Source organism: Theropithecus gelada, chromosome 8 (genome assembly GCF_003255815.1).
Source record: "Theropithecus gelada isolate Dixy chromosome 8, Tgel_1.0, whole genome shotgun sequence".
NCBI classification, from domain to species: domain Eukaryota; kingdom Metazoa; phylum Chordata; class Mammalia; order Primates; family Cercopithecidae; genus Theropithecus; species Theropithecus gelada.
This window is the reverse complement of record NC_037676.1, coordinates 17,867,979-17,894,580: the sequence shown is the minus strand read 5'-3', so window position 1 is coordinate 17,894,580 and position 26,602 is coordinate 17,867,979. Positions and strand designations below refer to the sequence as shown.

General features: G+C 43.5%; 1 protein-coding gene across 5 annotated transcripts in view; it reads right to left on the bottom strand.

Moving 5' to 3' along the window:
* SH2D4A (SH2 domain containing 4A) overlaps positions 1 to 10,181 on the bottom strand; it is an 84,551-nt gene extending 74,370 nt beyond the window's left edge. For 2 of the 5 annotated variants that reach the window (XM_025395040.1, XM_025395038.1), the window contains exons 1-2: positions 9,800 to 10,181; positions 3,934 to 4,318 (exon numbers count right to left, since the gene is read on the bottom strand). In XM_025395040.1, the coding sequence (XP_025250825.1) occupies positions 3,934 to 4,114 (181 nt within the window). In that variant the 5' untranslated portion in view covers positions 4,115 to 4,318; positions 9,800 to 10,181. Of the gene's footprint in view, positions 1 to 3,933; positions 4,319 to 9,550; positions 9,648 to 9,799 lie in introns of those variants that run through there. The other 3 variants (XM_025395041.1, XM_025395039.1, XM_025395042.1) reach the window with 2 other exon arrangements.
* Positions 10,182 to 26,602: the final 16,421 nt, after the last annotated feature.

Here is a 26,602-nt window from a genome sequence, read left to right as displayed (position 1 = left end):
AAAAAAAAAAAAAAAAAAAAAAAGAAAAATCAAAAGGAGGTCGGATGCAGTGGCTCACACATGTAATCCCAGCACTTCGGGAGGCCGAGGCAGGTGGATCACCTGAGGTCAGGAGTTTGAGACCAGCCTAGCCAACATGGTGAAACCCCATCTCTACTCATAATGCAAAAATTAGCTGGGCATGGTGGTGCACACCTGTAATTCCAGGTACTCAGGAGGCTGAGAAAGGAGAATCGCTAGAATTCAAGAGGCAAAGGTTGCAGTGAGCTGAGACTGTGCCTCTGTACTCCAACCTGGGCGACAGAGCAAGAGACTCTTGTCTCAAAAAAAAAAAAAAAAAAAAATCAAAAGGAACAGATGAAATTAATTTAAATATTTTACTTTACCCAAGATATACAAAATATTATCTATTCCATATATAAGGAATATACAATTATTAATGTGGCATTTTCTTTTCCTTCTACCAAATCTTTGAAATCAGGTAGTTTACACGTATAGCACACCTCAATCCAGACTAGCCTCATTTCCTATGATCAAGAGCCACATGTGGCTGGTAGTGACTGCACTGGACGGTGCGGCTGTAGACCTCTAGCTACCCCAGCAAGTGGAGTAGGTCCATAGTTCTCTCCCTAAGTATCACATTCTCCCACTACAGAAATCAGAAGTGATCTTCTCATATAGAACTAAGTTAAATTCACTTGCTGAGAGTTTTTCAGCCCCTTCTACTTCAGTCTTCAGATTACTAAAAAGTAGACAAGCTGGGCACGGTGGCTCATGCCTGTAATCCCAGCATTTTGGGAGGCGGAGGTGGATGGATCACTTGAGGTCAGGAGTTCGAGATCAGGCTGGCCAACATGGTGAAACCCTGTCTCTACTAAAAATACAAAAATTAGCTGGGCATGGTAGCAGGTGCTTATAATCCCAGCAAGTCACTCAGGAGGCTGAGGCAGGAGAATCGCTTAGAATCCGGGAGGCGGAGGTTGCAGTGAGTTGAAATCTCGCACCACTGCACTGCAGCCTCGGTGACAGAGCGAGACTCCGTCTTTAAAAAAAAAAGAAAGAAAGAATATAGACAAGTTCCTGTGATGCACAATATACCACCATTTTAGTGAGGATCCCTAAACACTAAGCACAGGGGTCTGTGTATTTATAGTGAAAAATGACCAGATGGCAATGAAAGAACTTCTAAGTGATAAGGTAGAGGGTGTCAAGGAATGACAGGGTTGGCATATGATGCTTTTAATGAAATGAACAACCTTCAAAACCACCGTGTGGCTAAGAACTGCTAAGGAAAAGCAGCACTTAGCCCAGCACTAGCCAGAAAGGCAGAAGAAGGGAGGCAGGGAACACAAGCCTTCGGGGAACAGATGCACAAGTGACCTCTCAACCCATAAGGGTCACAGGCTTAGCAGGTCTGCAGCATAGATAAGCACCTCTGGCAGCACCAGCCATGACAGCATTGCTTTGGACGGTCTATGGCTTTGTATTCAAAGACCGCGCAAGATGAAAGAGAAGTGATGTGATTTTAGGGGAAGTGGGAGAAACTTTTTCCTTTTCTGTAGTCAGAAGAGGAACTAATTTAATGCAAAATATATTTTTCCAAGTTTTCAATTTAAGGGGGTGATACACCTTTGACATGAGATATTGATAGAACTTTCACCGCGTATATTAATGTACTTTTCTCATGATCATTTGACTAACAAAGTTAATATAGGGTTTCTGAGAGGTAGATTCAAAACTCTACAATTGAGAAATTTAAACAAAGAAACTGAAATGATTATTTTAAGCCATCACAAGGAGACCAATTCAGCAAACACAACAATTCCAAAGTCTAACAGAGTCTGAGTCATTGACTCTAGTGGCAAGCACCCTTTGGCTGCCAGTCCCCAAGGTCACCCCATCACACTAATATATGTTATGTTCACAATAATCATGGTGCCCAGAAGAGACCCAATTATATGTGAAATGCTCTGACTAGAGAATCCAAGAAGGTGCAGAAACCACTTCAGAAAGACAAAAGAGTTATGTTTCAGTTTGGCCATGTTATTTGTTGGAGGAAAAGTTATATTTTGGATAGTGCAGAGTAATGTAAACTCCAACAGAACTGGGCATCTATTGGTGGTATAATCTTGTATATATTACTCAACTTACCTAAGTTTCACGGCCAGGCACAGTGGCTCAGGCCTGTAATCCCAGCACTTTGGGAGGCCCATGTGGGTGGATCGTTTGAGGTCTGGAGTTAAAGACCTGACTGGCCAACATGGTGAAACCCCATCTCTACCAAAAATACAAAAATTAGCTGGGTGTGGTAGCACATGCCTGTAATCCCAGCTACTCAGGAGGCTGAGGCAGGAGAACTGCTTGAACCTAGGAGACGGAGGTTGCATTGAGCCAAGACTATCCCACTGCACTCTAGCCAGGGCGAGAGAGTGAGACTCCATCTCAAACAAACAAACAAACAAAAACAAACTTCTCGAAGTTTCATCATCTATAAAACAGGACTGTCAATGTTGACTTTGCAGAAGTTTTGTGACAGTTAGGTACTATGTACATAAACGTGCTTCACATAGTGTCTGAAACAGGAGGTGTTTCATAAATAGTTGTATTGATCATAACAAGAGGAAATGATACATTTATGTTTATTTTCTTGTCACAATAAAGGCATCACTGGAAAAAAGTTTTAATAAAAGACAGGAAAAGGTAAAGGACATTACACTGACTTCCTTTTTGAACCTGGGCATATACCAGGCATGCAAATGAGATTCATTTTCTCAATCTTTGAAACCATATGTGAATTTAAAAAGTTTTATTTGCCTGGTTTAATGAAACAGGAAAAGAGACTGGTCTTGGATGCCTCTGCAAGTGACCTTGAAAAGTGTGCTGTGTTTTCACAACTTCGGTATCCACCCATGACAGATTTGGCATGTGAACAGCAGGGCGGGATGTGGGGGTTAGTCAGAATGCAGTGAGGGGGGGTGGACAATGTGTGTTTTTCTGTGTCTATATGTGTATATGCTTTAAGTATTTTTTTTTTTTTTTTTGAGACACAGTCTCACTCTGTCACCCAGAGTGGAGCCCAGAGGTGTGATTTCAGTTTAGTGTGGCCTCGACCTCCTGAGCTCAAGCAATTATCCAACCGCAGCCTCCCAAGTAGTTGGGACTATAGGCATGTACCACCATGCCCAGCTAATTTTTTATTTTTCCTAGAGACAAGGTCTCACTATATTGCCCAGGCTGGTCAGAACTCCCAGGCTCAAGTGATCCTCCCACCTCGGCCACTCTAAGTGCTGCGATGACAGGCATGAGCCACTGTACGTTGTCTGTTCTAAGTCTTAACGTACAAAGATTTCCTCCCTCATGGTCTCAAAAGAACCCTCTCAAACTACCAGAGATTCCTTTGGTAATGAGGAAAAGTTTACATCTGAAAAACTCATTCACACTAAAAAAAGATAGTAGTATGATTATTTTCCTTACAGCAGTTCCTTACATTTTAAGAGAGGGTGTTCCCTAAAAAGATACCTCAAAGAAAAATCTCTGAGGTCTAAGAAATGTAAACACAATTGCTATAAATATATTGATATAAGAACTTTGTGTTCTGGTAGTAGAATATGAGGAATCAGTAACAATAACGGAGACAGAAACCTTTCTTAATACCCCTCAAATCAAACTCCATAGGTGACTTTTTACTACAGCTTCAGGTTAGTCTCATTTCAAGTAAGAGATTTCCTCACAGTTATGCAACTCCATGGTGAATGCTGTGTGTGTGTAGACTTCAAGCAGATATACTGCACTACTGGATTCTCAGTAACATTTAGGATTCATCTACCAAACTGGAACTTGCACTTGCTTTGCTTGTGATTAGTTTGAAATTGTCAAAGCCAGCCAGGAGTTATTCTACCAACACGTTCACAAAAGAAACGTGGCTAAGTTTACCTTTCTTTGGTCTGGGTTTCACTGGCAGGGACTCCTTTCTTTCCATAGCTGCTTCTCTTTCTTTCCATCGTCGGATCTGTTCCTCTCTCATCTTGAAGAACAGGATCTGTTTCTGTTCTTCGCTGAGCTCTGCCAGTAGATCAGGATCTATGTACATCTCCGACAGTATCTGTTTCAGCATCTTTGCAGTTCTGGAGTCTTTTATACCTGTGGCAAAAGTTCCTGAAACTGGCCTCCAGGTGTCCCTCCACCTGTGCTGGCACTTGGGCGTGTCCACAAAACTTCCCGAACAGCTCACAATCCTGGCTGACTGGGGCAATAATTCAGCAAACTGGCTCCTGAGACCTGGCACCAAATGTCCGGTCCAAAATGCTGTTCACTGAACCTACAGAGAGAAAGAGCCCGCGTTCAGGTGGCATGTTAAAATGTGTGGACACTGGCTAGGACGGGTTAAAAAAAAAAAGCCAGGAGGAAATACAGTATCACTTTTCATTTCAGGGAGAAAACAGAAAAAGAAAACCTGAGGCACACTTTGTTAAGAGTTTGTGTAACTTCTATCCTATAATTTCTAAAGATACTTTGTCAAAAAAAAGAAAACAAACTTTATACAGGTCAATCTCAGGGAAACAAAAAAAGTTCACAGAGGTTTGTCCTGCTCCCAACTAAGCAAACACATTATTACCCCAGAGCCTAACAAACCACCAACTGTGTGGCTGAAAAAAGAAAGGCAAAAAAAAAGGTCACAGGAAGAAATTAAAAGGCTCTCTGCAAAGTACCTATTTCAAAAGAAAATACCATTTTTGAGATGTCACAGAGTAACTCACCCCAAACCAAACCAAAATAGAGCCATGTTCAAGGAAGAAAAAGGAAGAAATAAAAACTAGACCACCATGCAATTTCTGTAATTTCCCTTAAAAGTAGCATTAAATAAACATAATTATGTACTTTCCTCTTCACAAAAGGATAATGTAATTTCCAGGCAACCTACTAGAGCCATGAAAATCAGGGCAGGTGCAAGAGAGAACATCCGTCTACATTCTGGAAGGTCACCGAGTTTTAGGTGTGCTTTTACTAGATAACCTAGTTTAATAAAATCTAAATGGACAGACCAGATAAACTAGCGGGATGAAGAGGTCATTAGGTTCATAACAAAGGATCCTTGATTTATATGAGTTTACTGCATGGCTCCTTGAAAGAGAAACCATAAATCGAGCGTGCACAGTGGCCTCCTAGAGGTTCTCCTGGGGTTGGAAATCCCACTGAGGTTTCATTCTGCTTTCCACATTTCTATTTGGTTGGCTTAAAAATATTACCACACTGTCATACTTTTTCTCTCTATTTTTAAACAATTTCTAAGTCTCATAAACCATCATACTTTTGTAATCAGAAGGAAACTATGTAAATATTTCTATTCTGGAAAGCAAGACTTTGGATTCGATGTAGTACGATGTAAGAAAAAAAACTTACTACAACTTTTCAGAATCACATGTGTCCTAAGAAATTGACCAATAGACTAGGCATGGTGGCTCACGCCTGTAATCCCAGCACTTTAGGAGGCCGAGGTGGGTGGATCACGAGGTCAGGAGTTCGAGACCAGTCTGACCAACATAGTAAAACTCCACCTCTACTAAAAAAACAAAAAATACAGAAATTAGCCAGGCATGGTAGTGGGCACCTGTAATCCCAGCTACTCGGGAGGGTGAGACAGGAGATCGCTTGAACCCGGGAGGCGGAGATTGCAGTGAGCCAAGATCGCGCCACTGCATTCCAGCCTGGGTGACAGAGACAGACTCCATCTCAAAAAAAAAAAAAAAAGAAAAGAAAAAATAAGAAATTGACCAATAATTTGTTGTTTACAGTAACACCTCAATAATCTTACCACCTTGCCATGTGCTCTCAAATATCTTGTTTCTCCATACTATGTTCAAACACTCTTAAACTTTAGACAAGTCACTTAGCTATATTATGGCCCATCATAGTGTTGGTTTCTCTTCGTTTACCTTGTCATTGATACAGCTAGATTTGTAATGCTTCTCTCACCACCTGGGGGCCTCCTTCAGCTTCCTGTCTTCCTCCTCTTCCTTGCAAAGTTGTTTCTTGATGTACATCTGTCTTTTGAGACGAGCACGCTCAATAGCTAGGCTACCACAGAATAGTGTGCATACGCAGCACTCAGATTCGCTGACTGTTCATTGCGAAGCCAGGCCCTTGATGAAACTACACCTATCCCTACTGACTGCAACCTATCATCTCAGCAGCATTCAACTACCGGAATTCAAATGGAACCAATATTAAGAGAAAACTTTTAAAGGACTAAAAGTAATGTCACGCCCCCTCCCAGGTCCCCTTGCTAACTTTGTATTTTGCATGGAGATACCCTTAAAGGCTTGAACAGTCAAAAAAATGGATGTCTTGTAATGATTTCTTGACTGTTTCTAGCAGCTTCTGAAGGGGTGGAGCCAATGAAATCCACAAGCTCCAAGATAAAGTGGTAAGAAACGACACGGAATGACTCCTTGACATTCCAGTAAATGTCTTTATGTTCTGTGGTGGGCTTTCGCAGAAATCACACATGGCAGAAAATGAACAGTTCAGTTAGGGTTGAGACTTCTGCTCTGTTCCCCATTTTCAATGTGGTGAGTCCTATTCAAGGCGTGGGTAGAGCCTAAAATCTAAAACCCTTAAAGCGCCAAAGTCACATTCCTACTGTCTCCCCCGCCCTGCATATTCCTGATAACACAGCTAACACTTCTCGTACCAGGCACCATCTTAATTAAGCACTTTACCTGTGTTAACTCGCTTAATCTTCATAATAACCCTTCGAGTCCAGCCCATCACTGTGCTCATTTCACAGATTAGGAAGACAGAGCACAGGTCAGCAGCTGGTAAGCGGCAGAGCCGGGCAGTCCAGCTCTAAGTCAGCTTCACTGTAATCCACAGCACAGAGGCCTTTTTGTGAGTTTATTTGTGTGCCCAGAATCAGAACAGCAGGATGTGGTGCCATGTATGAAATTTCAGAATGGAAGCCAGCAAATTCCTGCAGCAACAGAAATGCTGAACTGATGGTGCTTGACACAGGGCAGAGGCCTCCTCCTGGTCCACTGTAGCTAAGCTTAGGGGACGCCAGGTGAACACAGCCCAGCCAGGAAGGACAGAAAAGAACCGACTGCCACACTGGCCCAGGTGTGGACATAGTTTACCCACGTATTCACCAGACACCTAGTCCCCTCCATTTCCCCTTGCACTTAGTCATCCACTTCGTCTCCACAATTTCCCCTTCCAAACAAACACTAAGAGCAGTGCAAACAGCACAGCCCTCTCACATGTGCAAGGAGGTTCATGGCACCTCTGTGATGAAATGCTCATACTGTTTCCATTTTTATGTTGTTTTGTTTTGCTTTTTATAGCAAACGTGGATTTCTAACATTAAAATTAACTAGTTCATCTTGAAGGAAAGGCACTGGCTTCCTTGTGCCTCCCAGAATACTTGGGAGGCCCAGCCAACAACTATCTGTGGTCAGGTCGTTGAAGATGTGACCATTCTGCGGCTGCTGAATGGTACTGGTGTAAATCACCTGTCCCCTCACCCCCAACTCCCATCCCCTAACCCCCACCCCAAGGCTTTCTCAGACTCCAACTCAAGCTCAGCATAGTGCACCCAAGACACCCAGAGGCACTCCAGCCTCAACTCCCAGCTCCGCCTCTAATGAGCAGTGTGGCTATCACCTCGCCTCCTCGGGACTCAGTTTCCTCATCTGTGAAATGAGGGCTAGTTCAGTCTGTGACTCCTAATGCGTCGGTATGTGACATAATCTACTGTGAAGTGAAGGAGACTGGTGGAGCCACGGTAGAAGAAATAGAAATGAGGAAATTAACTAACCACTTTCATTCCCTGACGAGAACAAATAATCATTGCTGATACGGATTCAAATGCTGAGGACTTTCCCATACTATATCAAGGGCAGCAAACCTCCAGTTATTCAAGATCCAACAAAGGAATAGCTCAGCTAACACAGCACCTTTCTTAAAAGAGAGAAATGATAAGAAGCAAGCCCACACCTGCGATTTATTCTGAACACCAGTTGCTAAAGGATCAGAGAATCTGTTGTTTTCCATAATACCATAGATTTGACCTGATTCTCACACCTTCACACTGTTCTACAATACAACTGTCTTTTGGATAACTCTGATACCTAAACAAAATAAAAAATTTTAAAGGCCTAAGATACAGCCTAAATCATAAAAATAGTAGGCCAGGCACAGTGGTTCAAAATGTAATCCCAACACTTTGGGAGGTGAATGTGGGTGGATTGCTTGAGCTCAGGAGTTCGAGACCAGCTTGGGTAACATGGCAAAACTCCATCTCTACACAAATATAAAAATTAGCCAGGTGTGGTGGCCCATACCTATAGTCCGACCTACCTGGGAGGCTGAGGTGGGAGGATCACTTGAGCTGGAGGGTTTGAGGCTGCAGTGGGCCAAGATCGCACCACTGCACTACAGCCTGGGTGATAGAAGGAGACCCTGCCTCAAAAATGAAAAACATTAGGTTGGTGCAAAAGTTATTGTGTTTTTTTATGGCCTAAATAAATAAATAAATGCGGTTTTTGCCATAAAAACCACAACTACTTTTGCACTTACCTAATAAAATAAAAAATAAATAAAAGTATTGTGGTATGGACAGTGTAACTATAACATTAACAATACAGCTTGAATTCTAATTCTTTTAAAACAGCCAGCTCTGTGGTCGAGCTTTGTTTTCTTATTCAAACTTTATCTTATTCATCTACCAGCAAAAGAGCTGTTTTTGAGGATGAAACAAATTACCAGAGATGACAGCAATTTGGCAAGTTTTGTAAATATATACTATTCTTCAGAAATTTGAAGTTACTGTACACACAGATTTAGTATACATAGAAAATTCCACTCCTATGCCAAATCTATGCCCCTGTATGCTTTCCACTTACTTATTCACTATTTTAAAATAATGGTACCCAAGTCGTTGTTTCCATTAAACCAGCAATCAAATAAAAGCCTTTTGGGCGATGAGGAGCATCTGTTTGGAAGGGGGAGGTGCCACGCTTGCTGTTTCTCTAAGCTCCCTGGGAAGGGAAAGACAACTCAGAAAACCTACAAACTGTAGCTCCTTCCGGTGCCCGCGTAACCCCCGAGTCCAGGAGCGGGCAGGGGCGCCGCTTGGTTGAGCCCAGTGGGCACCCGGTCTGGGTCTGGGCTAGCCCCGCCGCAGCAGCCCCTGGGAGGCGGCGCAGCACGGGCCTCCGCGCGCGCCCTGACCCCACTTGGGGGCGCCCCTGGGTGCCGGCGCGCGGGGAACGCGCTGCCGGGGTGCTGCGCCGGCTGCCACTGTTTCCCGGGACTTCCCTCTTGGAAGATCTCCAGGCGCAGGTCCAGGACGTGCTCCAGCTAGGAGTCTAGAAACTCCAATCCAGCCCGGACCCTCCCGGGGCCTGCACTCCCCGCGGGTAGAAGCACGCGCCGCGTGTCCCCGCCGGATCCCAGAACTTCCCCGAAAGTCCTCAGCTCCGGCAGACCCTCTCCCTCGAAGTTCCCCCCGCCACCCCTTGCAAGCCCCCAGACCCCGGGGACAGCCGCTCACCTAGCCAGCGTCTCCAGTCACCGGACACCGGACACCGGATACCCGCCTCAGCCGCTCTAGCCGCCCAACCCCGCACCTGAGCCCGCCCCGGGCGGCGCGAAGGGGTGGAGGCGGGGGTGAGGCTTCCGCCCGCCGCCTCTGGCCCCTGCGCCTCCCATGCACCCCTGCAACCCCCGAGGAAATTCCCTTCCCCCTCCTCCCACCCCATGCACACTCTCGCCAAAGCCTCTCCCCAACCCCAGCACCTACCAGTGCTGGGCGCTCCTGGGCAGGGTGGCCCGATCACCCGCCACATCCACTTGGCCGCCAGAAGCCGTCGGGGAAGGGAGGGAGAGAAAGGCAGAAGCGTCCCAAGCGGCGCAGGCGGGCTGAGCAAATACTCTGACCGGGACGCCAAACAGCTCCTGCAGCCGGCCCGCCCGCACCGCCCCGCCGCGCCCACATGCCGGGGTGACTGGCGGGGCGCGATCGCGGCCCCACCCGGGCGCCTGGAGGCTCTCCAGGGACAGTCGTCGGCCAGGCTGCGTGGCCTGCGCATCTCGGGCCGCCTGGTCTGCGCGCTGTCCCGGAGCTGCGGTAGTCCGGGGTAGCCTTGCTCCACTCCTCTCTTAGTTCGTGGGACTGGGATCTGCAGTCTATGATCTCTTGGGGACTGCAGGACTTAGATTAAATCAGCAGGTCTGGGCCTTTCCATGTTTCAGAGCTCGGGGTTACATGCGAGGTGGAGGGTAGGAGGGTGCGCGGGCCCCACTTGTTCACTAGGCTTGGGTGCCGCAGGCCAAGGCGACTCTAGAGCTTTTTTTTTTTCTTTCTTTTGTTGACATTAAGTAAATGATCAAACTCTTTGGCACTTGTCGGTACAGGTGTGGCTTTGTAGGACAAGATGAAGGACGGAAAAGGCTGAGAAGGAGACCGCAGTCAACACAGACCAGGAGAAAATGAAAGAAAACCGGGGAAAAAGTTAAGATGCTGAAAGGAGTCTTGTGGATGGCAACAAGAACAGGTTGGGTTGGGGCCTGAAGACATCAGGGAGGAGCTGGCAGTCCACAGTTAGAGGAAATCTTGGAGGAAAATTCAGCAGAAGCAGAGTGGAAAGGCATTTCCACTGGAGGGCATTTTCCATCCTAGAGGAGTATGTGGAAGAAAACCGCCTGCTTTGGTGAACCCCAGATTTTATGTGTTGGGAGAGATGTAATAAACAGCAAACACCAGTAGTCCTCTCCACAGACTACTTGACCTCTTCAGGAGCCTGACCTGCTGGGTTCAAACAGAAAACGTCATTCCCCGCCTTTACAAACGGCAGAAGCTATGCAGTCACATCAAGCCTCGGGGCAGGCGGCATTGTCAGGAAACAAGACCCAGCTATTTAGGAACCATTCCAGGGATCCCATCTGGGAGGAATTTCTGGTCTAAGGCTTAGTTCCTACTGCAGTTTAAATGATAGCCTATGGGGTGCTTTAGGCTGGAGTGGGATTGGCCCCTGGAAAGCTACTATGGCGAGGTCAAAATGAATCCTAGCCCTGCATGGATGGATCGGTTAACTACACAGGGTGGTTTATCTGGAAAAATCCCACAGGACACTGTGACAGCCAGTTACCTTTCTCATACCCAGTCTCTCTCCAGGTCCTGACAAGTCCTTCCTTATAATAGCTCTGTCACTGTGCTACCAACCTCTGTACCTCAATTTCTTCTCTGGATAGAGTGTCTGCCTCCGTAAGTTGTTAAGAGGGTTAAATGAGATACCGCATGCAAAGGGATTAGAATAGCTCTTGGCATGTGGTGAGTGTTCAAACACATTTGCTCAGATCAGTTCATATCACATTAAGGTACTATAATTCCAGGTTCCTGCCATCTCACCCTAGGCTACGGGTTCTGCCCACCATGCCACCTGTATTCCAAGTCATTCCCAGGGATCCCGTCTTCCTGTTATTCACACCCTTGCATAGCTCCCCGCCACTTTGTAAAGGTTGGTTTGCTTGACCAATAGAACCCGGCAGAAGTGATGATGGTATGCCACTTAGGAGATTAGGTAAGGAAACATCTTGGAGCTTCTATCTTGAAAGAATGTTAACAGCCCAAAGGAACACACACTGTACACAAATAGCACAATCAGCTCAGAACCCAGACTCTTCCCTTTTCTCTCTGCCCCTTTCCATCCTTCTTGTCTCATGCCTCTTTCCTGTATTTGGCATGATCTCTTCTTCTCTTATTTCTATAGTTTCTTCTCCATCCTCTTCACTTGGTCTACCCTCGCCTCTACCACATTCTCTTTTTGTTCCCTTTCTCCTGACTCCTGGAATTTCCTTTTAATTGGCATGGTCTGGAAGAGAAAAGGTCGATGTTTTTCCCTTAATTTCAAAAGTAGACAATAAGAATTTTGTGTGTGTGTGTGTGTGTGTGATGGAGTTTCACTCTTTTTGCCCAGGCTTGGAGTGCAGTGGTGTGATCTTGGCTCACTGCAACCTCCGCCTCCTGGGTTCAAGTGATTCTCCTGCCTCAGCCTCCTGAGTAGCTAGGATTATAGGTGCCTGCCACCACTCCTGGCTATTTTTTTTTTTTTAAGTAGAGACAAGGTTTCACCATGTTGGCCAGGCTCATCTCGAACTCCTTACCTCGAGTGATCTGCCCACCTTGGCCCCCGCAAAATGCTGGGTTACATGCATGAGCCACTGCACCCAGCCAAGAATGTTTTATAATGCTCTAAAAAGAATCGGGTGGCCTATTACTTGTGGGACCCTCAGTTACTTTTTCCCCTGCTTTGGGCCAGTACTGGCAGAAGAAAACATTTCCCCCCTCCGTAATCTAGGATGTGTCATAGGGAGGAATGTGAGGAGGACTGCTGACAGGGGCTGACTATTCACTACTCACAGACATGGAACATGGTGGCACCAACACATGTGTTCAGGAATGCCCTGGTGCAGCGTTCACTGCCAGAACTGAAAGAGAAAAGCTAAATATCTATGTATCAGTTACTAATATTTTTAATTTGTCATTTATTCGTAGTAATGAATACCATGAAACAAATAGCCTACATTTTAATGGATGTGTTCCTTGGCCTTCGTTTTAGAATGTTGCTTAGGAGCCCTGCTGCCCAGGACTGTCAAGGAAAATGGCATAGCCTGGCACTTGTACAACTATGGCTGGGCAGAGGACAAGCGGGATATCACTATGTGTAAGGTGCCCCCTGGAGTTGTGTAGCACTGCCAGCCCTATTGTTGCCAGAGGGACAGGATAATCCACTTTGCACTTTTTCTAAGTTAAAGATTAATCTTTAAGCTCTACAGACAATGAAAATTACCTTCATATGTTTTCTTTATAAAGTAGAATATTTTTCCTGTCATATTTTATGATCAGCATCAGAAACCTCAACCACTTTTTAAAGCAGTTATTTTCTTGTTCCACAATGAATGTAATGTACATGTGAAAGAAAAATACAAAAACATTTAAACTCTACTAAAAACTGATCAAATCTCAAAATAAATCTCAATCAGTTCATCAATCATTAAAAATATATTGAGGGTCTGCTATGTTTTCAGCTCTCTGTGAGCAGTTAGATTTGATTTTGAACTTTTTTCGTTTGTGTATGGTTCTGTATGGGCCTTTATTTCTTCATCTTCATAAACACCAAAATAAATTATTGGTCTTTACATTCATCTTTGAATCAATTACATTACTGTAATTTTTAATGTTTTTCTAAGAGTTACCTTTATGGAGTTCTTTCTTTAAAATCCACACTCTGAGTTGCTAATTAGACATTTCTGGTTTCGTGTATATATATATATATATATTTATTTTAGACGGAGTCTCGCTCTGTCACCAGGTTGGAGTGCGGTGGCACGATCTCGGCTCACTGCAACCTCCGCCTACCGGATTCGAGTAATTCTCCTGCCTCAGTCTCTCAAGTAGTTGGAACTACAGGCGCGCGCCACCACACCTGGCTAATTTTTTAGTATTTTTAGTAGAGACGGGGTTTCTCCATGTTGTTCAGGCTGGTCTTGATCTCCTGACCTCGTGATCTGCCCACCTCAGCCTCCCAAAGTGCAGGGACTACAGGTGTGAGTCACCATGCCCAGCAGTTTCTTACATTTCTGTAATACAGTGACAAGCAGCCCGTGGCTCAGAGAACTGCTGACTTAAAACTTACAGGTGAAATTGGACAGTCACTATCCAAATGATATGGGACATCTGCAGTGGCCTATGGTAACCAGTGCTTTTTGACGGGTCAAAGCTCTGAGAAAGGAATAGAAGCAAACTTTTTCTAATATTCTGGTGTTCCTTGGATCTTCCCAGGCAGTTTTGAAAAGGTCTACTAGACTCATAAAATCAAATCTCATCTCTTTCTTGGACCAGATTCAGAAATGGGTTCCATTTCCTAGCTTCTCTCTCACATGAAATCTTTGCAAAAAGTGCACAAATCCCTTTTAGTTTTATAAGGAATTTTCCGCAAATGAGTACAGCAATTCTCAAGTACATATTAAAATAATCCAGGGAGATTTTCTTTGTAACATTTGCCTCTTTGTCTGCTCCTCCAAGGAGTTATTTGATTGGGATGGGATGGAGCGCAGATATCAGCATTTTTCAAAGCATCCAAGGGGATACTAATGTGTGGCCAAGGTTGAGAGCCACTAAAATATATGGAAATAAAGTTATTTGGCTATGAGAAATGTTGAAAAAGTAGTAATAGCACTTCCTGGACTTGACTGAAACATACATAAGGCTAGATAGTCATCTTCTTGGTTCTGGTCTTTGAGTGAGTTCCTGAAGTTAGTCTGAGATGGACTTTCCACCAAACCCAGCCTGTCATTTAATAGGATTGGAATGAAGTGAGATGCATAAGATGACAGTGTCTGGCTTATTATTGGAGGCCCAACATATGTAAGTTTTGCTTCTTTCCTTCCTTTCACTTCTTCCTGGTTTTGAAACCCCCAGCATTCCCTCTGGCCCTTTAGTTGAGGAAGGCATTTCCTTCTTTGGTACCAAAGTCTCGCCCACTCCCACATATACCCCATGCGTGGCTCCAAGTGTCCTCCAGATTTCTCTAACTGAAAGTTGAAGTTCATTCTGCCCTTGGGTAAAGTAAGACACTTTGTCTCTTCCCCTAATTGTATGTTTGAATAAGAGCCGGCTTATGGCCTCTTTAATAGGTGCCATTGTTTAAGTTTGAAAGAGTTGGTTTTGACTGGTGTGTTGATATTTTAAGGATAATTAAATGTGTACAACTCCCAGTATAGTTTCTAGTGGAAGGGCATGGCCCATAGGTGACTGATCATTCTATACAAATAGAGAAATATGAAAGAGAGTAGCTCCCTGAACCCTTTGGAGAGAGGGTTCTAGATTCATAGAAATTATATAGCCACATTCACCAATTTAAACATCACAGAACTAGTCAGTGGCATACAGAATCAAAATAAAGACTTTCTGATGCATAATCTTTACATAGTTACTACACTGCATTCAGTTAACTAGCTCATTTACCTTACTGAATTCGGGAATGAAAGTGAAGTAAGGCACCATCAGATCTCTCTCCTAACAGACAGCACCTATGTCTCCTGATGGAGAGCAGATGGGAGCTACCTCCAAGGCTGCACTGGTTCGTGGCCGGCTGGTGTACAGGACTAAGCTCCAGTTTCTACTCTCAGTCCTGGGCTCAGAGTTGAAGACCTGCAAGTTACACATAAGCTTTTGAGCCTAAACAAGGCAACTCCTGTTCTTTTTTATTTTTTTTATTTTTTTTATTTTTTATTTTTAAGACAGGGTTTTACTCTATTGCCCATGCTGGAGTGCAGTGGCTTGATAACTGCTCACTATAGCCTCAACTTCCCAGGCTCAAGGGTTCCTCCCAAGTAGCTAGGACCACAGGCATGCGCTACCATACCTGGCTAATCTTTTACTTTTTGTACAGATGGGGTTTTGCCATGTTGGCCAGCCTAGTCTTGAACTCCTGGCCTCAAGCGATCCTCCCACCTCAGCCTCCCAGAGCACTGGATTACTGGTGTGAGCCACCACGCCCAGTGTGTGACTCATCTTAAGTACAATAAGAAGGTATTGATGGAACAATCAAACAAATTCCAAGTGGTTTTTCTTCGATCAAATTCTGACCCAGAGAGGAAACATAAAGAAAAAAGGAATAAGAAAATGAGAAGAGACAGAGAAATCAATACCACTAGGATAAAAAGAATGGAGGAGATATTAAAAAAGAAATGTGTAATATAGTTGATTTTATAAGTGAGCTTCACTTTGGTACATTCCTGTGGAGTCTCAACTCCACACTTCTTTTTAATGGAGAAATGGTTCACACAAGAGAGAAAGGAAGAATGCCTCTGGGCTTCAGAAATTATCTTGAGAGTCTTCAGTGAAAGAATTCCTGCCCAATACTGAACTTAAAAGCATGAATTTCATTGTTAGTTTTGCTATGTGGCAAGCAGCGTTTTCAAATTGTTTGAATAAAGAGTCTCATTAAATGCCCAGGAACAAAAGACTCCAATCTTACTTTTTTTTTTTTTTTTTAAGTCAATATTTCCTAGTTAGATTCCAAGGAAGAAACATGTCACTAAAGATTTAGATGACACTTAATGCTCCGATACTGTTTCTGGTCCTCTGAGTGAGCTATAAATGATAATGACACCATAAATCTGTGCAGATTAACTTTGCAAAGAACTTTCAGGCTATTACTTCCTTCTGTCCTCATAATATGTTTGGTGAGGTGGGCCCTTGTGATCGTCAATTGACACACAAGGACACTTGGGTACAGGGAATATCAGTGACTTGCCTAGGTTTACATAGTAACTTGGGCAGCGAGGGAACCAAGGTTGCGACTCACGACCTCTGACGTGCAGTGCAAGACTCTTTCTGCTACACCATGCTGTCCCCAGCACACCCTCATTTCCCCAGTTACACTGCGTGTATCAGGAAGGCTGGAACTTAACCTCATTATCTTTCTGTTCCCAGAGCCTAGCTCGGTGCTTGGTATACAGTAAGTACTTAATATATGTTTGTTGAACAAATGAACGCATCTAAATTTGGGTTAACCCAGAGAGAGCCAGAGCCTTCTTGATTAACTTGAGTAAGCTCATTTTTGGAAATTAAGCCTAAGTGGCTTTGTAACTTAATAGCTATCAATATGTTCTATAGAATACCTTAACTTCAGGCATGGTTCCTGTAGCTTAGGTGTTCTGAGATGAGATGCTATTCTGTATGAAAGGAGGAGGTGATTTCATGGAGATCAGGTTATTATCCTATCATAGAATCATATGCTTTTATTTTATTTTATTTATTTTTCTTTATTTTTGAGACTGAGTCTCACTCTGTTGCCCAGGCTGATGTGCAGTGGCACAATCTTGGCTCACTGCAACTTTTGCCTCCTGGGTTCAAACAATTCTAATGCCTCAGCCTCCCAAGTAGCTGGGACTACAGGTGTGTGCCACCATACCCAGCTACTTTTTGTGTTTTTGGTAGAGACAGGGTTTCATTATATTGGCCAGGCTGGTCTCAAACTCCTGACCCCAGGTGATCCGCCTGCCTTGGCCTCCCAAAGTGCTGAGATTACAGGCGTGAGCCACCGTGGCCAGCCTGAGCCACCATGTCCTACCTATTTTTATTTTCTCTTGAAGTTTTATTATTTTTCAAGTTATCATTCATTACATACAGTGATATATATATCTTTTATACCTAAAATGTGAGCGATACTGATTTGAGTAACCATTGTGTTGAAATACAGCATTTCTAGAACACTCTGACGCAGTGATTACTGTTTACATGATTCGTCTTACAATTTTAGTAATATACCATCTTGAATTATTATTCGGTCATTTCATTATTCTTGATTCCCCAACTAGATTGTAAGTTATTTTAGACCAAGACTGGTGTATTTATTTTATTTATTGTATATTCCCCTCATGCCTAATGAAGGACTGACTGCACAAAGATGAATTTCTGAGTGTCTAAATCAAAGAATGTAGAATTCTCTTGATGCTTTAGAGTAGTTTGAAAATGTTTGTAAGAATTTTCTTTTCAGTTTATATTGATCCAACTTAGCAAATACTATAGTTAGAATGAAATGTTTTATTAAATTCTTCGTCGTCTTTCATAAGAGTAATATATATACACACACATATATATGTGTGTGTGTGTATATATATATAGAGAGAGAGAGTTTTGTTTTGTTTTGCTTTGTTTGAGACAGAGTCTCACTCCCGTTTCCCCGCTGGAGTGCAGTGGCACAACCTGGGCTCACTGCAGTCTCAACTTCCCAAGCTCAGGTGATCCTCCCACCTCAGCCTCCCAAGTAGCTGGGACCACAGGCATGTACCAATAGGCCCAGCTAATTTTTGTACTTTTTGTAGAGACGGGGTTTCACCGTGTTGCCCAAGCTGCTCTGGAACTCTTGAGGCTCAATGGATCTGCCTGCTTTGGCCTCCCAAAGTGCTGAGATTACAGGCATGAGCCACCGTGCCCGGCCAATAGTTACATATTTTTATAATAACACTTTTTTTTTTCCTAGGACAAACAATATTGGCAGAATTGAGGGTGCTACTTCTAGGATGTTTGAGTTAAAAAGTCACACGTGGCTCTCCTTTTCCTTCCCTTCCTGCATTTCTTCTCTTCTAGCTTTTCATATCTTCCTACTCACATGATATGCTTGGAACACACAGGGGTGTGGTTTCCATGGATAACATGAAAGGAAAATGAATGAGTGCTTCTACTTGTTTATCAAACATGCGGTAAGCCTCTGTCAGTGCTGGGGGGAAAAAGAAAGGAAATAGTCCCTGATGGCAGCGAGCATAATATCTAAAAAGGTAAAATGTCATGAATGAAAATAATTATAATGCTTTAAACAAAGGAGTAGAAAGTATAAGTGCCACAAAGGCCACAGAGACAAAGTTGTGGGCATTCAGAAGAACGGAGATTACATCAACATGGAGGGATCGGTAGTGTTTTCATGGAGTATGTGGTATTTCAGATGGGTCTTCAAGGAGGAATCTGACAGAAACAATAAGAAATGAGACAAAAAGGCATTCCAGGCCGAGATATTCTAAGAGCAAAGTCTTGGAGGTAAGAAAGGCGGCCTTATATGGAGAACTGTGATTCTAGGGTGATAAAGAGGAGTTAGGAATGATAGGACCAGTGGAATTCTTTGAGATTAGACTGAAGGGAGCCAGGAATGCAGGACTAAAATTACACACTTTTCTCATTGACTGTCGGTGAGCTTTTAGAGAGGAGTACTGTATCTTAGCAAGATTAATCTGGCAGTATCTGAACAAGGAGAGATTAAAGGCAAGGTGAACAAGTTCAAAACAAGGGCTTAAATTCCAGTGACCATAATAAAAAGGAGGAAGAAAATTGATTAATTTAGGTATTTGTCCCCACCCAAATTTTACGTTGAATTGTAATTCCCAATACTGGAGGTGGGGGCTGGTTTGGATCATGGGAGTGGATCCCTCATGACTTCGTGCTATCTTCATGATAGTGAGTGAATTCTTGCATGATCTGGTCATTTAAAAGTGCGTGGCACCTCCCCCATCACCCCACTCTCTTCCTCCTGCTTTCACTGCCATGTGATGTGCCTGTGGTCCTACTTCACCTCCACCATGAGTAAAAGGCTCCCTGAGGGCCGGGCGCGGTGGCTCAAGCCTGTAATCCCAGCACTTTGGGAGGCCGAGACGGGCGGATCACGAGGTCAGGAGATCGAGACCATCCTGGCTAACATGGTGAAACCCCGTCTCTACTAAAAAAATACAAAAAACTAGCCGGGCGCGGTGGCAGACGCCTGTAGTCCCAGCTACTCGGGAGGCTGAGGCAGGAGAATGGCGTGAACCCGGGAGGCGGAGCTTGCAGTGAGCAGAGATCCGGCCACTGCACTCCAGCCTGGGCGGCAGAGCGAGACTCCGTCTCAAAAAAAAAAAAAAAAAAAAAAAAAAAAAAAAGGCTCCCTGAGGCCTCCCCAGAAGCCAAGCGATGTTGGCACCATGCTTCCTGCAAAGCCTGCAGAATGCTGAGTCAATTAAACTTCTTTTTGTTAAAAATTGCACAGTCTCAGGTATTTCTTTGTAGCCATGCAAGAGCGGTCTAATAGAAGGATACAAAATAGATCGATAAATAGAACTGCAGTGCTTCCATGCTAGTGAGGAATGGTGAGCGAGGGCCAGTGCTAGGAAGACCACAGAACCAGTTTCAGCTCCCATGCTTAAGTTAATATGGTGGAGAACTCTACTACAATACCCAACAGCCGCTGCATTATCTTGTCATTTGGGCTTACGGGAATCATTGAAGGCAAAAGACAAGTGAGCTGGCCTGTGACCAACTGCAATTTTGTCTCCTTCTTTTACCTGAATTTCTAATTTCCTTGTTGGCTGGTGAAACTATCTCCCTCCAGAACATTAGGGGCCTCTTACGAAGCTACTCGATCCTGTATCAACGCTATTGCTAAATTTTTTATGTAATCCTATGACCGCTGTTTTCCAACTCAGCCATCTCGCTTACTCAAGCGCAGAATAGCCTCAGGGGTCCTAGAAAATCCCAAGGTCAATTGAGTCAAACATCACAGAGGCTGGCATGGGGAGAGACCAGTGGAGGAAAATGGAGCCTCAATTAGAAAGCCATTTTATATATCTGCTTGTGCTCACCTTCTTTGAGTCTATGACTGAAACCTCCACTTCAACTCTCCAAACACAGAATGTTCTGGAAGGAAATCTAATCTGTGCACCAAAAGTTGTCCTGACATTATATTTTATGGCCTCTTCGTCTTATAAATGGTAAACTTAAATGGTTATCATAAAATTTATTTTAAATTCCCCTTCTTCACATACCTTCTTATGGGAATGGGAGAAATTCATGGGGCAGAGTCACAGAGTCACAGAGACAGTTGGGGTTGTGCATGAGGCTGAACACATACAATTTTAAGGCTCTAGGATCTGGGGAACTTTTAATTAGAACTTTTTAGTAGTCTGCCTGATCTTTCCAACTTGGACAAGTCATCGTTTGCTGCATTACAAACACTCAAAACATAGTGGCTTTAAATGGTAACACTGCACTGTTTCTCATGAGTCTATGGGTCATCTGAGTGGTTATTCTGCTGGTCTTGCCTGGGCTCAGTCCCGTAGCTCTGCTAGAAGCTGGGACAGGCTGGAATTATTGGGCCATTCCCTGCAAGTGGTCTTTCATTCTCAAAGAGTCCAGACTGGCTTCTTCATATTTTCACATTGTAGTGGCAGCATTTCAAGAAGACAAGCCCCAAAGCAACACATGTACCAACGTCCTCTTGACTGAGGCAAGCCATGTGGCCAAGTCTAGAGTCAGTTAGGAGAGGACCATATAATGACATAGATGCTGAAAGGTGTGATTTATTGAGGCCTGTTGGTGCAACAGTCTGCCACACAGTCTAATATAGAATTCCCCAGCATTTGAACAACATGCCCTGGGATGCTCAATTTTTATAAGAATTTATTCTCCTGTGTCCTGGGATGATTTTTTTCTGCAGATGTGGAGTGTCTAGACAACTCATAAATTAGACAAACTATTGTGGGGCTTTCTGCAGGGATCTGCCTATTCTTCTCCTCCCTTCCCTCCCTCCCTCCCTCCCTCTTCCCTTTCCTTCCTTCTTTCCTTCCTTTTATTCCTCCTTTCCTTCCTTTCCTTCCTCTCTTCCTTCCTTCTTTCCTTCCTCCCTTCCTTCCTCTCTTCCTTTCTACCTCCTACCCTCTCTCCCTTCCTTCCTTCTTTCCTTCCTCATTCCCTTCCTCTCTTCCTTCCTTCCTTTGTTTTTTCCTTCCTTCTTTCCTTACTCCCTCCTTTCCTCTTTCTTTCTCCCTCCCACCCTTCCTTCCTTCCTTCATCATTCCCTTCCTCTCTTCCTTCCTCCCTCACTTCTTTCCCTTCTTCCTTTTTTCTTTCCTTTTTTCCTTACTCCCTTTCTTCCTCTCTTCCTTTCTCCCCCCTCCACCCTTCCTTCCTTCCTTCCTTCCTTCTTTTCTTCCTGTTGTTTTTTTTTTTATGGAATCATTTGAATATTTGAGCCAAGTTATTAGGTTTAATCCCTCAAATGCTTTATTTGACAAATATACAAAATGAGGACCAAGAAAGCCATGGCTTGCCGGGCTAATTTAGGGGACATTAGTGACTAGAATTCAGGTCTTTCAAGCATCACTCTAGTGAACTCTGCACAAGTAAATTACCTCCCTCTTTACATCCTGTGCATACCTGATCTCCAGTTATCTTTGTTTATGTTAAATTATACATCTGAGGACTTCTTATCTAATGTTTCTAATTAGTTTTCCATGTTTCTAATTATTTTATTTGACATTTCCTCTACTTCTCAATACTGAGAATGATCCTTTGTTAGTTCACAATTTTGAAATAATTTCGAAATAATTTCATTTTTATCACTTCTAACATTAAATTAACTAGTGGAGACACTAAAGGGAAATGGCCCCAAACCTGATTTTGTAGCACTGAACCAACTGTGTTCCCAAAACTATGTACCTTCCTGTTTATTATTAACTTTTATTTACCTTGTTTTAACTGCTATTCTGACTGCAAGACTGTGGTCTAATACTTGATAATTTAGGATTTTTTTTTTTCCCCAGGAAAAAAAGTTATCAGTTTGCATCAACCAAACCTCAACTTGTAACTGTAAGTAAATTCAAAGTAGCATTTTTTATTGATTTTATTTTTCATCAAGCCTAAAGGTATAATTCAACCAACAATGGAATGCCATATAGGAGCTAGACTTTTAAGTTCTTCTTTCTGCTGTGTCTTTTCTATGAGTCAGAATTTCCCAGTACATAAGACATTATGTGGGAATAGGTTAGCCATCTTTGGTAACCACATCAACACCCTTAGCTTGTGCTACCAAATTTAAAGCAGGAAGTAACCTGGGCATTAGAACAGCAGGTCCCCGAATAAGTCATATATTTATATACATATATATACATGTACATATGGTTCAGGTTGAAAACAAAACAAAACAAAAAACCCTACTTATTACCTACCTCCTGAGTGCTAATGCTAGTTCCATGAGGGGCCTGTCACCCACAGTTTGCTTTGAGTTTCATCATGATCAACATCATCATTGATATAGTTTGAATATTTGCCCCTCCAATCTCACACTGAAATTTACCCAGTGTCGGAGGTGGGGCCTGGTAGCAGGTGTTTGGGTCATGGAGGTGATCCCACATGGCTTGGTGCTGTCTTCAAAATCCTGGGTTCTAAAGAGATCTGGTTGGTTGAAAATGTGTGGTACCTCCTACCGCCAACATCTCTCTCTTCCTACTGATCTCATCATGTGACATGCAAATTTCTGCTTCACTTTCCGCCACGTGTAAAAGCTCCCTTAGGCCTCCCCAGAAGCCAAGCAGAAGAAGCTTTTGCCATGCTTCCTGCCTGGCCTGCAGACAGAACTGTGAGCCAATTAAATCTCTTTTCTTTATAAACTGCCCAGTCTCAGGTATTTCTTTGTAGCAATGCAAGAATGGCCTAAGGCAATCATCATACCTATTATTAGCCACAGAATTCTCCTTGTCGGCGGGGCGTGGTGGCTCAAGCCTGTAATCCCAGCACTTTGGGAGGCTGAGGCGGGTGGATCACGAGGTCAGGAGATCGAGACCATCCTGGCTAACATTGTGAAACCCCGTCTCTACTAAAAATACAAAAAACTAGCCGGGCGTGGTGGCAGGCGCCTGTAGTCCCAGCTACTCGGGAGGCTGAGGCAGGAGAATGGCGTGAACCCAGGAGGTGGAGCTTGCAGTGAGCCGAGATCGCGCCACTGCACTCCAGCCTGGGCAACACAGCGAGACTCCGTCTCAAAAAAAAAAAAAAAAAAAAAAAGAATTCTCCTTGTCATCAATAAACATTTTTGTTCAGGCACAAGTACATTTGAAGGGAATGAAGAGAAGAAAGGGAGCTACACTCAGAGTGATGTCAGGGTGTTTCCTTGGCTCACCTGAGTCAATTTCAACTCATAAGAAATAAAGGTTAGCTATTTTACCATGTTCTCCTTACATCTGATTATCTTTGGAAAATTGTGCTTCATTTTGAGTGCCACATTTTAAGATGACATTGATCATAGTGACTTCTTATGAGACCTGGTTGGCTGAAAGTGTGTGGCAGCTCCCTCTGCCAACACCTCTGTCTTGCTACTGCTCCCACCATGTGACGTGCAAGCTTCTGCTTCGCCTTCTGCCATGAGTAAAAGCTCAAGAAAAAACAATCAAGTGGCAATTTTTTTTTCCAGAGAAGAATGAATGAGTGAAGTGGGGGATAGTTAAAGGAACTAAGGGTGTCTAGCATGGACGAAATAAGTCTTGTGGGTATGTGGGGACATCTCCAAGTATCTTAAGGAGTCTCATGTGGATGTGACTTAGTTCATTTTTGCTCTACAAATTCCTTGGACAAAGTTAGGACATTGGAGATTTGAGACCAGTTATTGCTCACCAAGCCTGTCTTCTCACTTTGAGGCGGTCATTACCTAGCAAATGAAGGACAAATGAGGACCACACTGCCATCTTCACCCTCTCCTGGCCCTGCACTGAGTTTTACCATCCTTAGCTATTAGTGTGCCTTCTTTCTAGATCTTTTCACCCTCTATGAACCACTGCTGCTTCTAGTCTATCACTATTGAACTATTGTACTAAAGCTCATTTTGTGATGCATTTGAGACCAGCAGACTTTGTCATTCATTTCCTTCACCCACTGCCACCTGCCCGGCTCCCAAGCACTGTCCCTCACTCATAAACTTTGCCATCTGATACTAAATCTTCTTCTCTCCAACTCCTACCATCATCCTAAGAAATTTCACCATCCATGTTGATGGACAACTAATCCTACATCTTAGCTTGGAGGTTCCTGAGTTTATTTAATGCCAGAGACATTCTTTACCCCCTTGAATCTCTTCAAGACCAGGATCTTCTCTACCTCTAAAATATAATATTTGAAGATTGCAACTTCTGGAGACAGTCTCTTATGCTCTCAGTTTTCTCATGAACTCACTCATACTACACTTGCTCTTTTAATGCAAATGAATTTTTAATCCCTTGATTCTTCCCATTTTGTTGGCTTATCAGCTCACTTCTGGCCTTTCCTTTTTTTCTCCCCAGAATAGACCTCCCTGGTTGATTTCTTACTGTCATTTTCACTTCCCTTCCCCCGCTACCTAATTATTCTAGGAAAAGAAAATCAAGCAATCCATGAAGATAAAGTCTACCGCAGATGCATGGGTCTAACTTCAACTTGACCTTCAGTACCAGACCCTTGGGTTTCCCATTAATTCTTCAGTTATCTCTGGGTCAGTTTCCTCTCCCAGTGATTTCATCAGTGACTCCAACCCATTATCATTCTCTTTATGCCTTTTCCCTCTCAATTTCAGCAGATGACCTTGCCTCCCTTCTTGAGAAAATTGATGCCTTTACACATGGTTGCTGTATCAGTCAGCATTCTTCATAATGAACAACAGAACCCAGTCTGCTGGTCGAATGCCACAGTTGTTAAAGGAATCTCCAGGAAAGCCAGAAAACCAGCTTGGGAGCTACCCAGCCCCAACCATGCCAAGAGGGCTGTTGTGGTGAGCACCACTGCCAGAATCCAAATATTCCCTAGAACCATGCATTACTGATGCTTAGAACTGGAAACCAGAAGTTCTGTCCCTATTGTGTCCGAACAGAATATGGAGTTTCCATGCACCTACCTCCTCACATTGCTCCCTTCCAAGTCAGCATCTCATGCAGAAGCATCTGACTGATGGAAGTGAGCTCACATGCCTGCACTTTAGTGGCAAATGATGCCAGGAGAATGAGTTCTGGTTTCTACCTTGGGGAATCAGGATTCATAGTGTGGAAAACTCTTCAAATATAGGAGGAGTGTTCAAGAGATGTTTCAGAGCTACAAACATGATAAACGTCCCCCATAATCTCTTAGCTGCTCATTCTTCGGCCAAAAACTTTATCTCCTGCATACCCATTCCTGCCTCCTTTCCTCTCATCGCAATGCCTTCTACTTTGAAGTTCATCCTCTTAATTTTATGCTTAACTTCATCCCTTTTGGCTTTTGTGTCCTCTATCCTCTCACTACTATATTCTGAATCTTTCCCCATTTTGACATTTCTTAGTTTATGAATATATTCAAGCTTCTCCTCTCCTAGAAATCCCTCACTGGACTTCCTTGGTACACTCTCATTTGCTTCTCAAGTGAACTTCTTAAAATAATAGATTGAACTAACACTGTCCACGTCTTCATCTATAATTCACCACCAATCCATTGTTATCAGATTCTGACCCATGATTCAGTGTCCCAAACCTGTTCTACACTGAAACTGCTCTTACTCTGGCAAACAAATGACCGTCAGCTTGTCACATCTAATGAGCATGGATTAATTCCTCTAACTCACAGCGCCTATCTGCTTGTTTTGACCCTGGAGATGATGCCTGTTTCTTGAAACTTACTTCTCCTTTAGCTCCTGTGAGTGCCCACTCTCCTAGTCTTCTGAACTTTTCTAATCAATCCTTAATGCTTCTTCCTGGAATGCTCATCTGCCTCTTTACCTTTAAATACCGGAGTTCCTAAGAGTACTACCCTCCCTCCTGACTCCTCTGATTGTAATGACTCTACGAACTCTGCTTGGGAGACTTCATCTGCACACATTTTTAAAATCCACATGTCAATGCTTCCTAAGTCTTTACCTTTAGTCCAGATCTCTTCCATGAAATTGTAACTTGGATAATGAATACCTGATCATATGTCCACACAAGCATCCCATATGAGTGTCAACTCAACACAGCACAAACAGAATTCATATTTTCTCTTTCACTCTAATCTCTTTTAGTTGGTTAATACTAACCAGCCCCTTAAGCTGTTCTTGGCTTCCCCTCCCCTTCACTACCTGCCATCTCATATCAATTCTGACTGGGTGATGTGAATTCTAATGGCCAAATATTTCTTGAACTCTTCCCAGCCTCCTTAGCTTTGCTGTCATTGGACCAAGGTCTCATTATCTATTGCTGAATTTCTAATTTGTATGGTCTCCCAACTGGTCTCCCTTTTTTCATCTTATCCTCTCCAAATCCA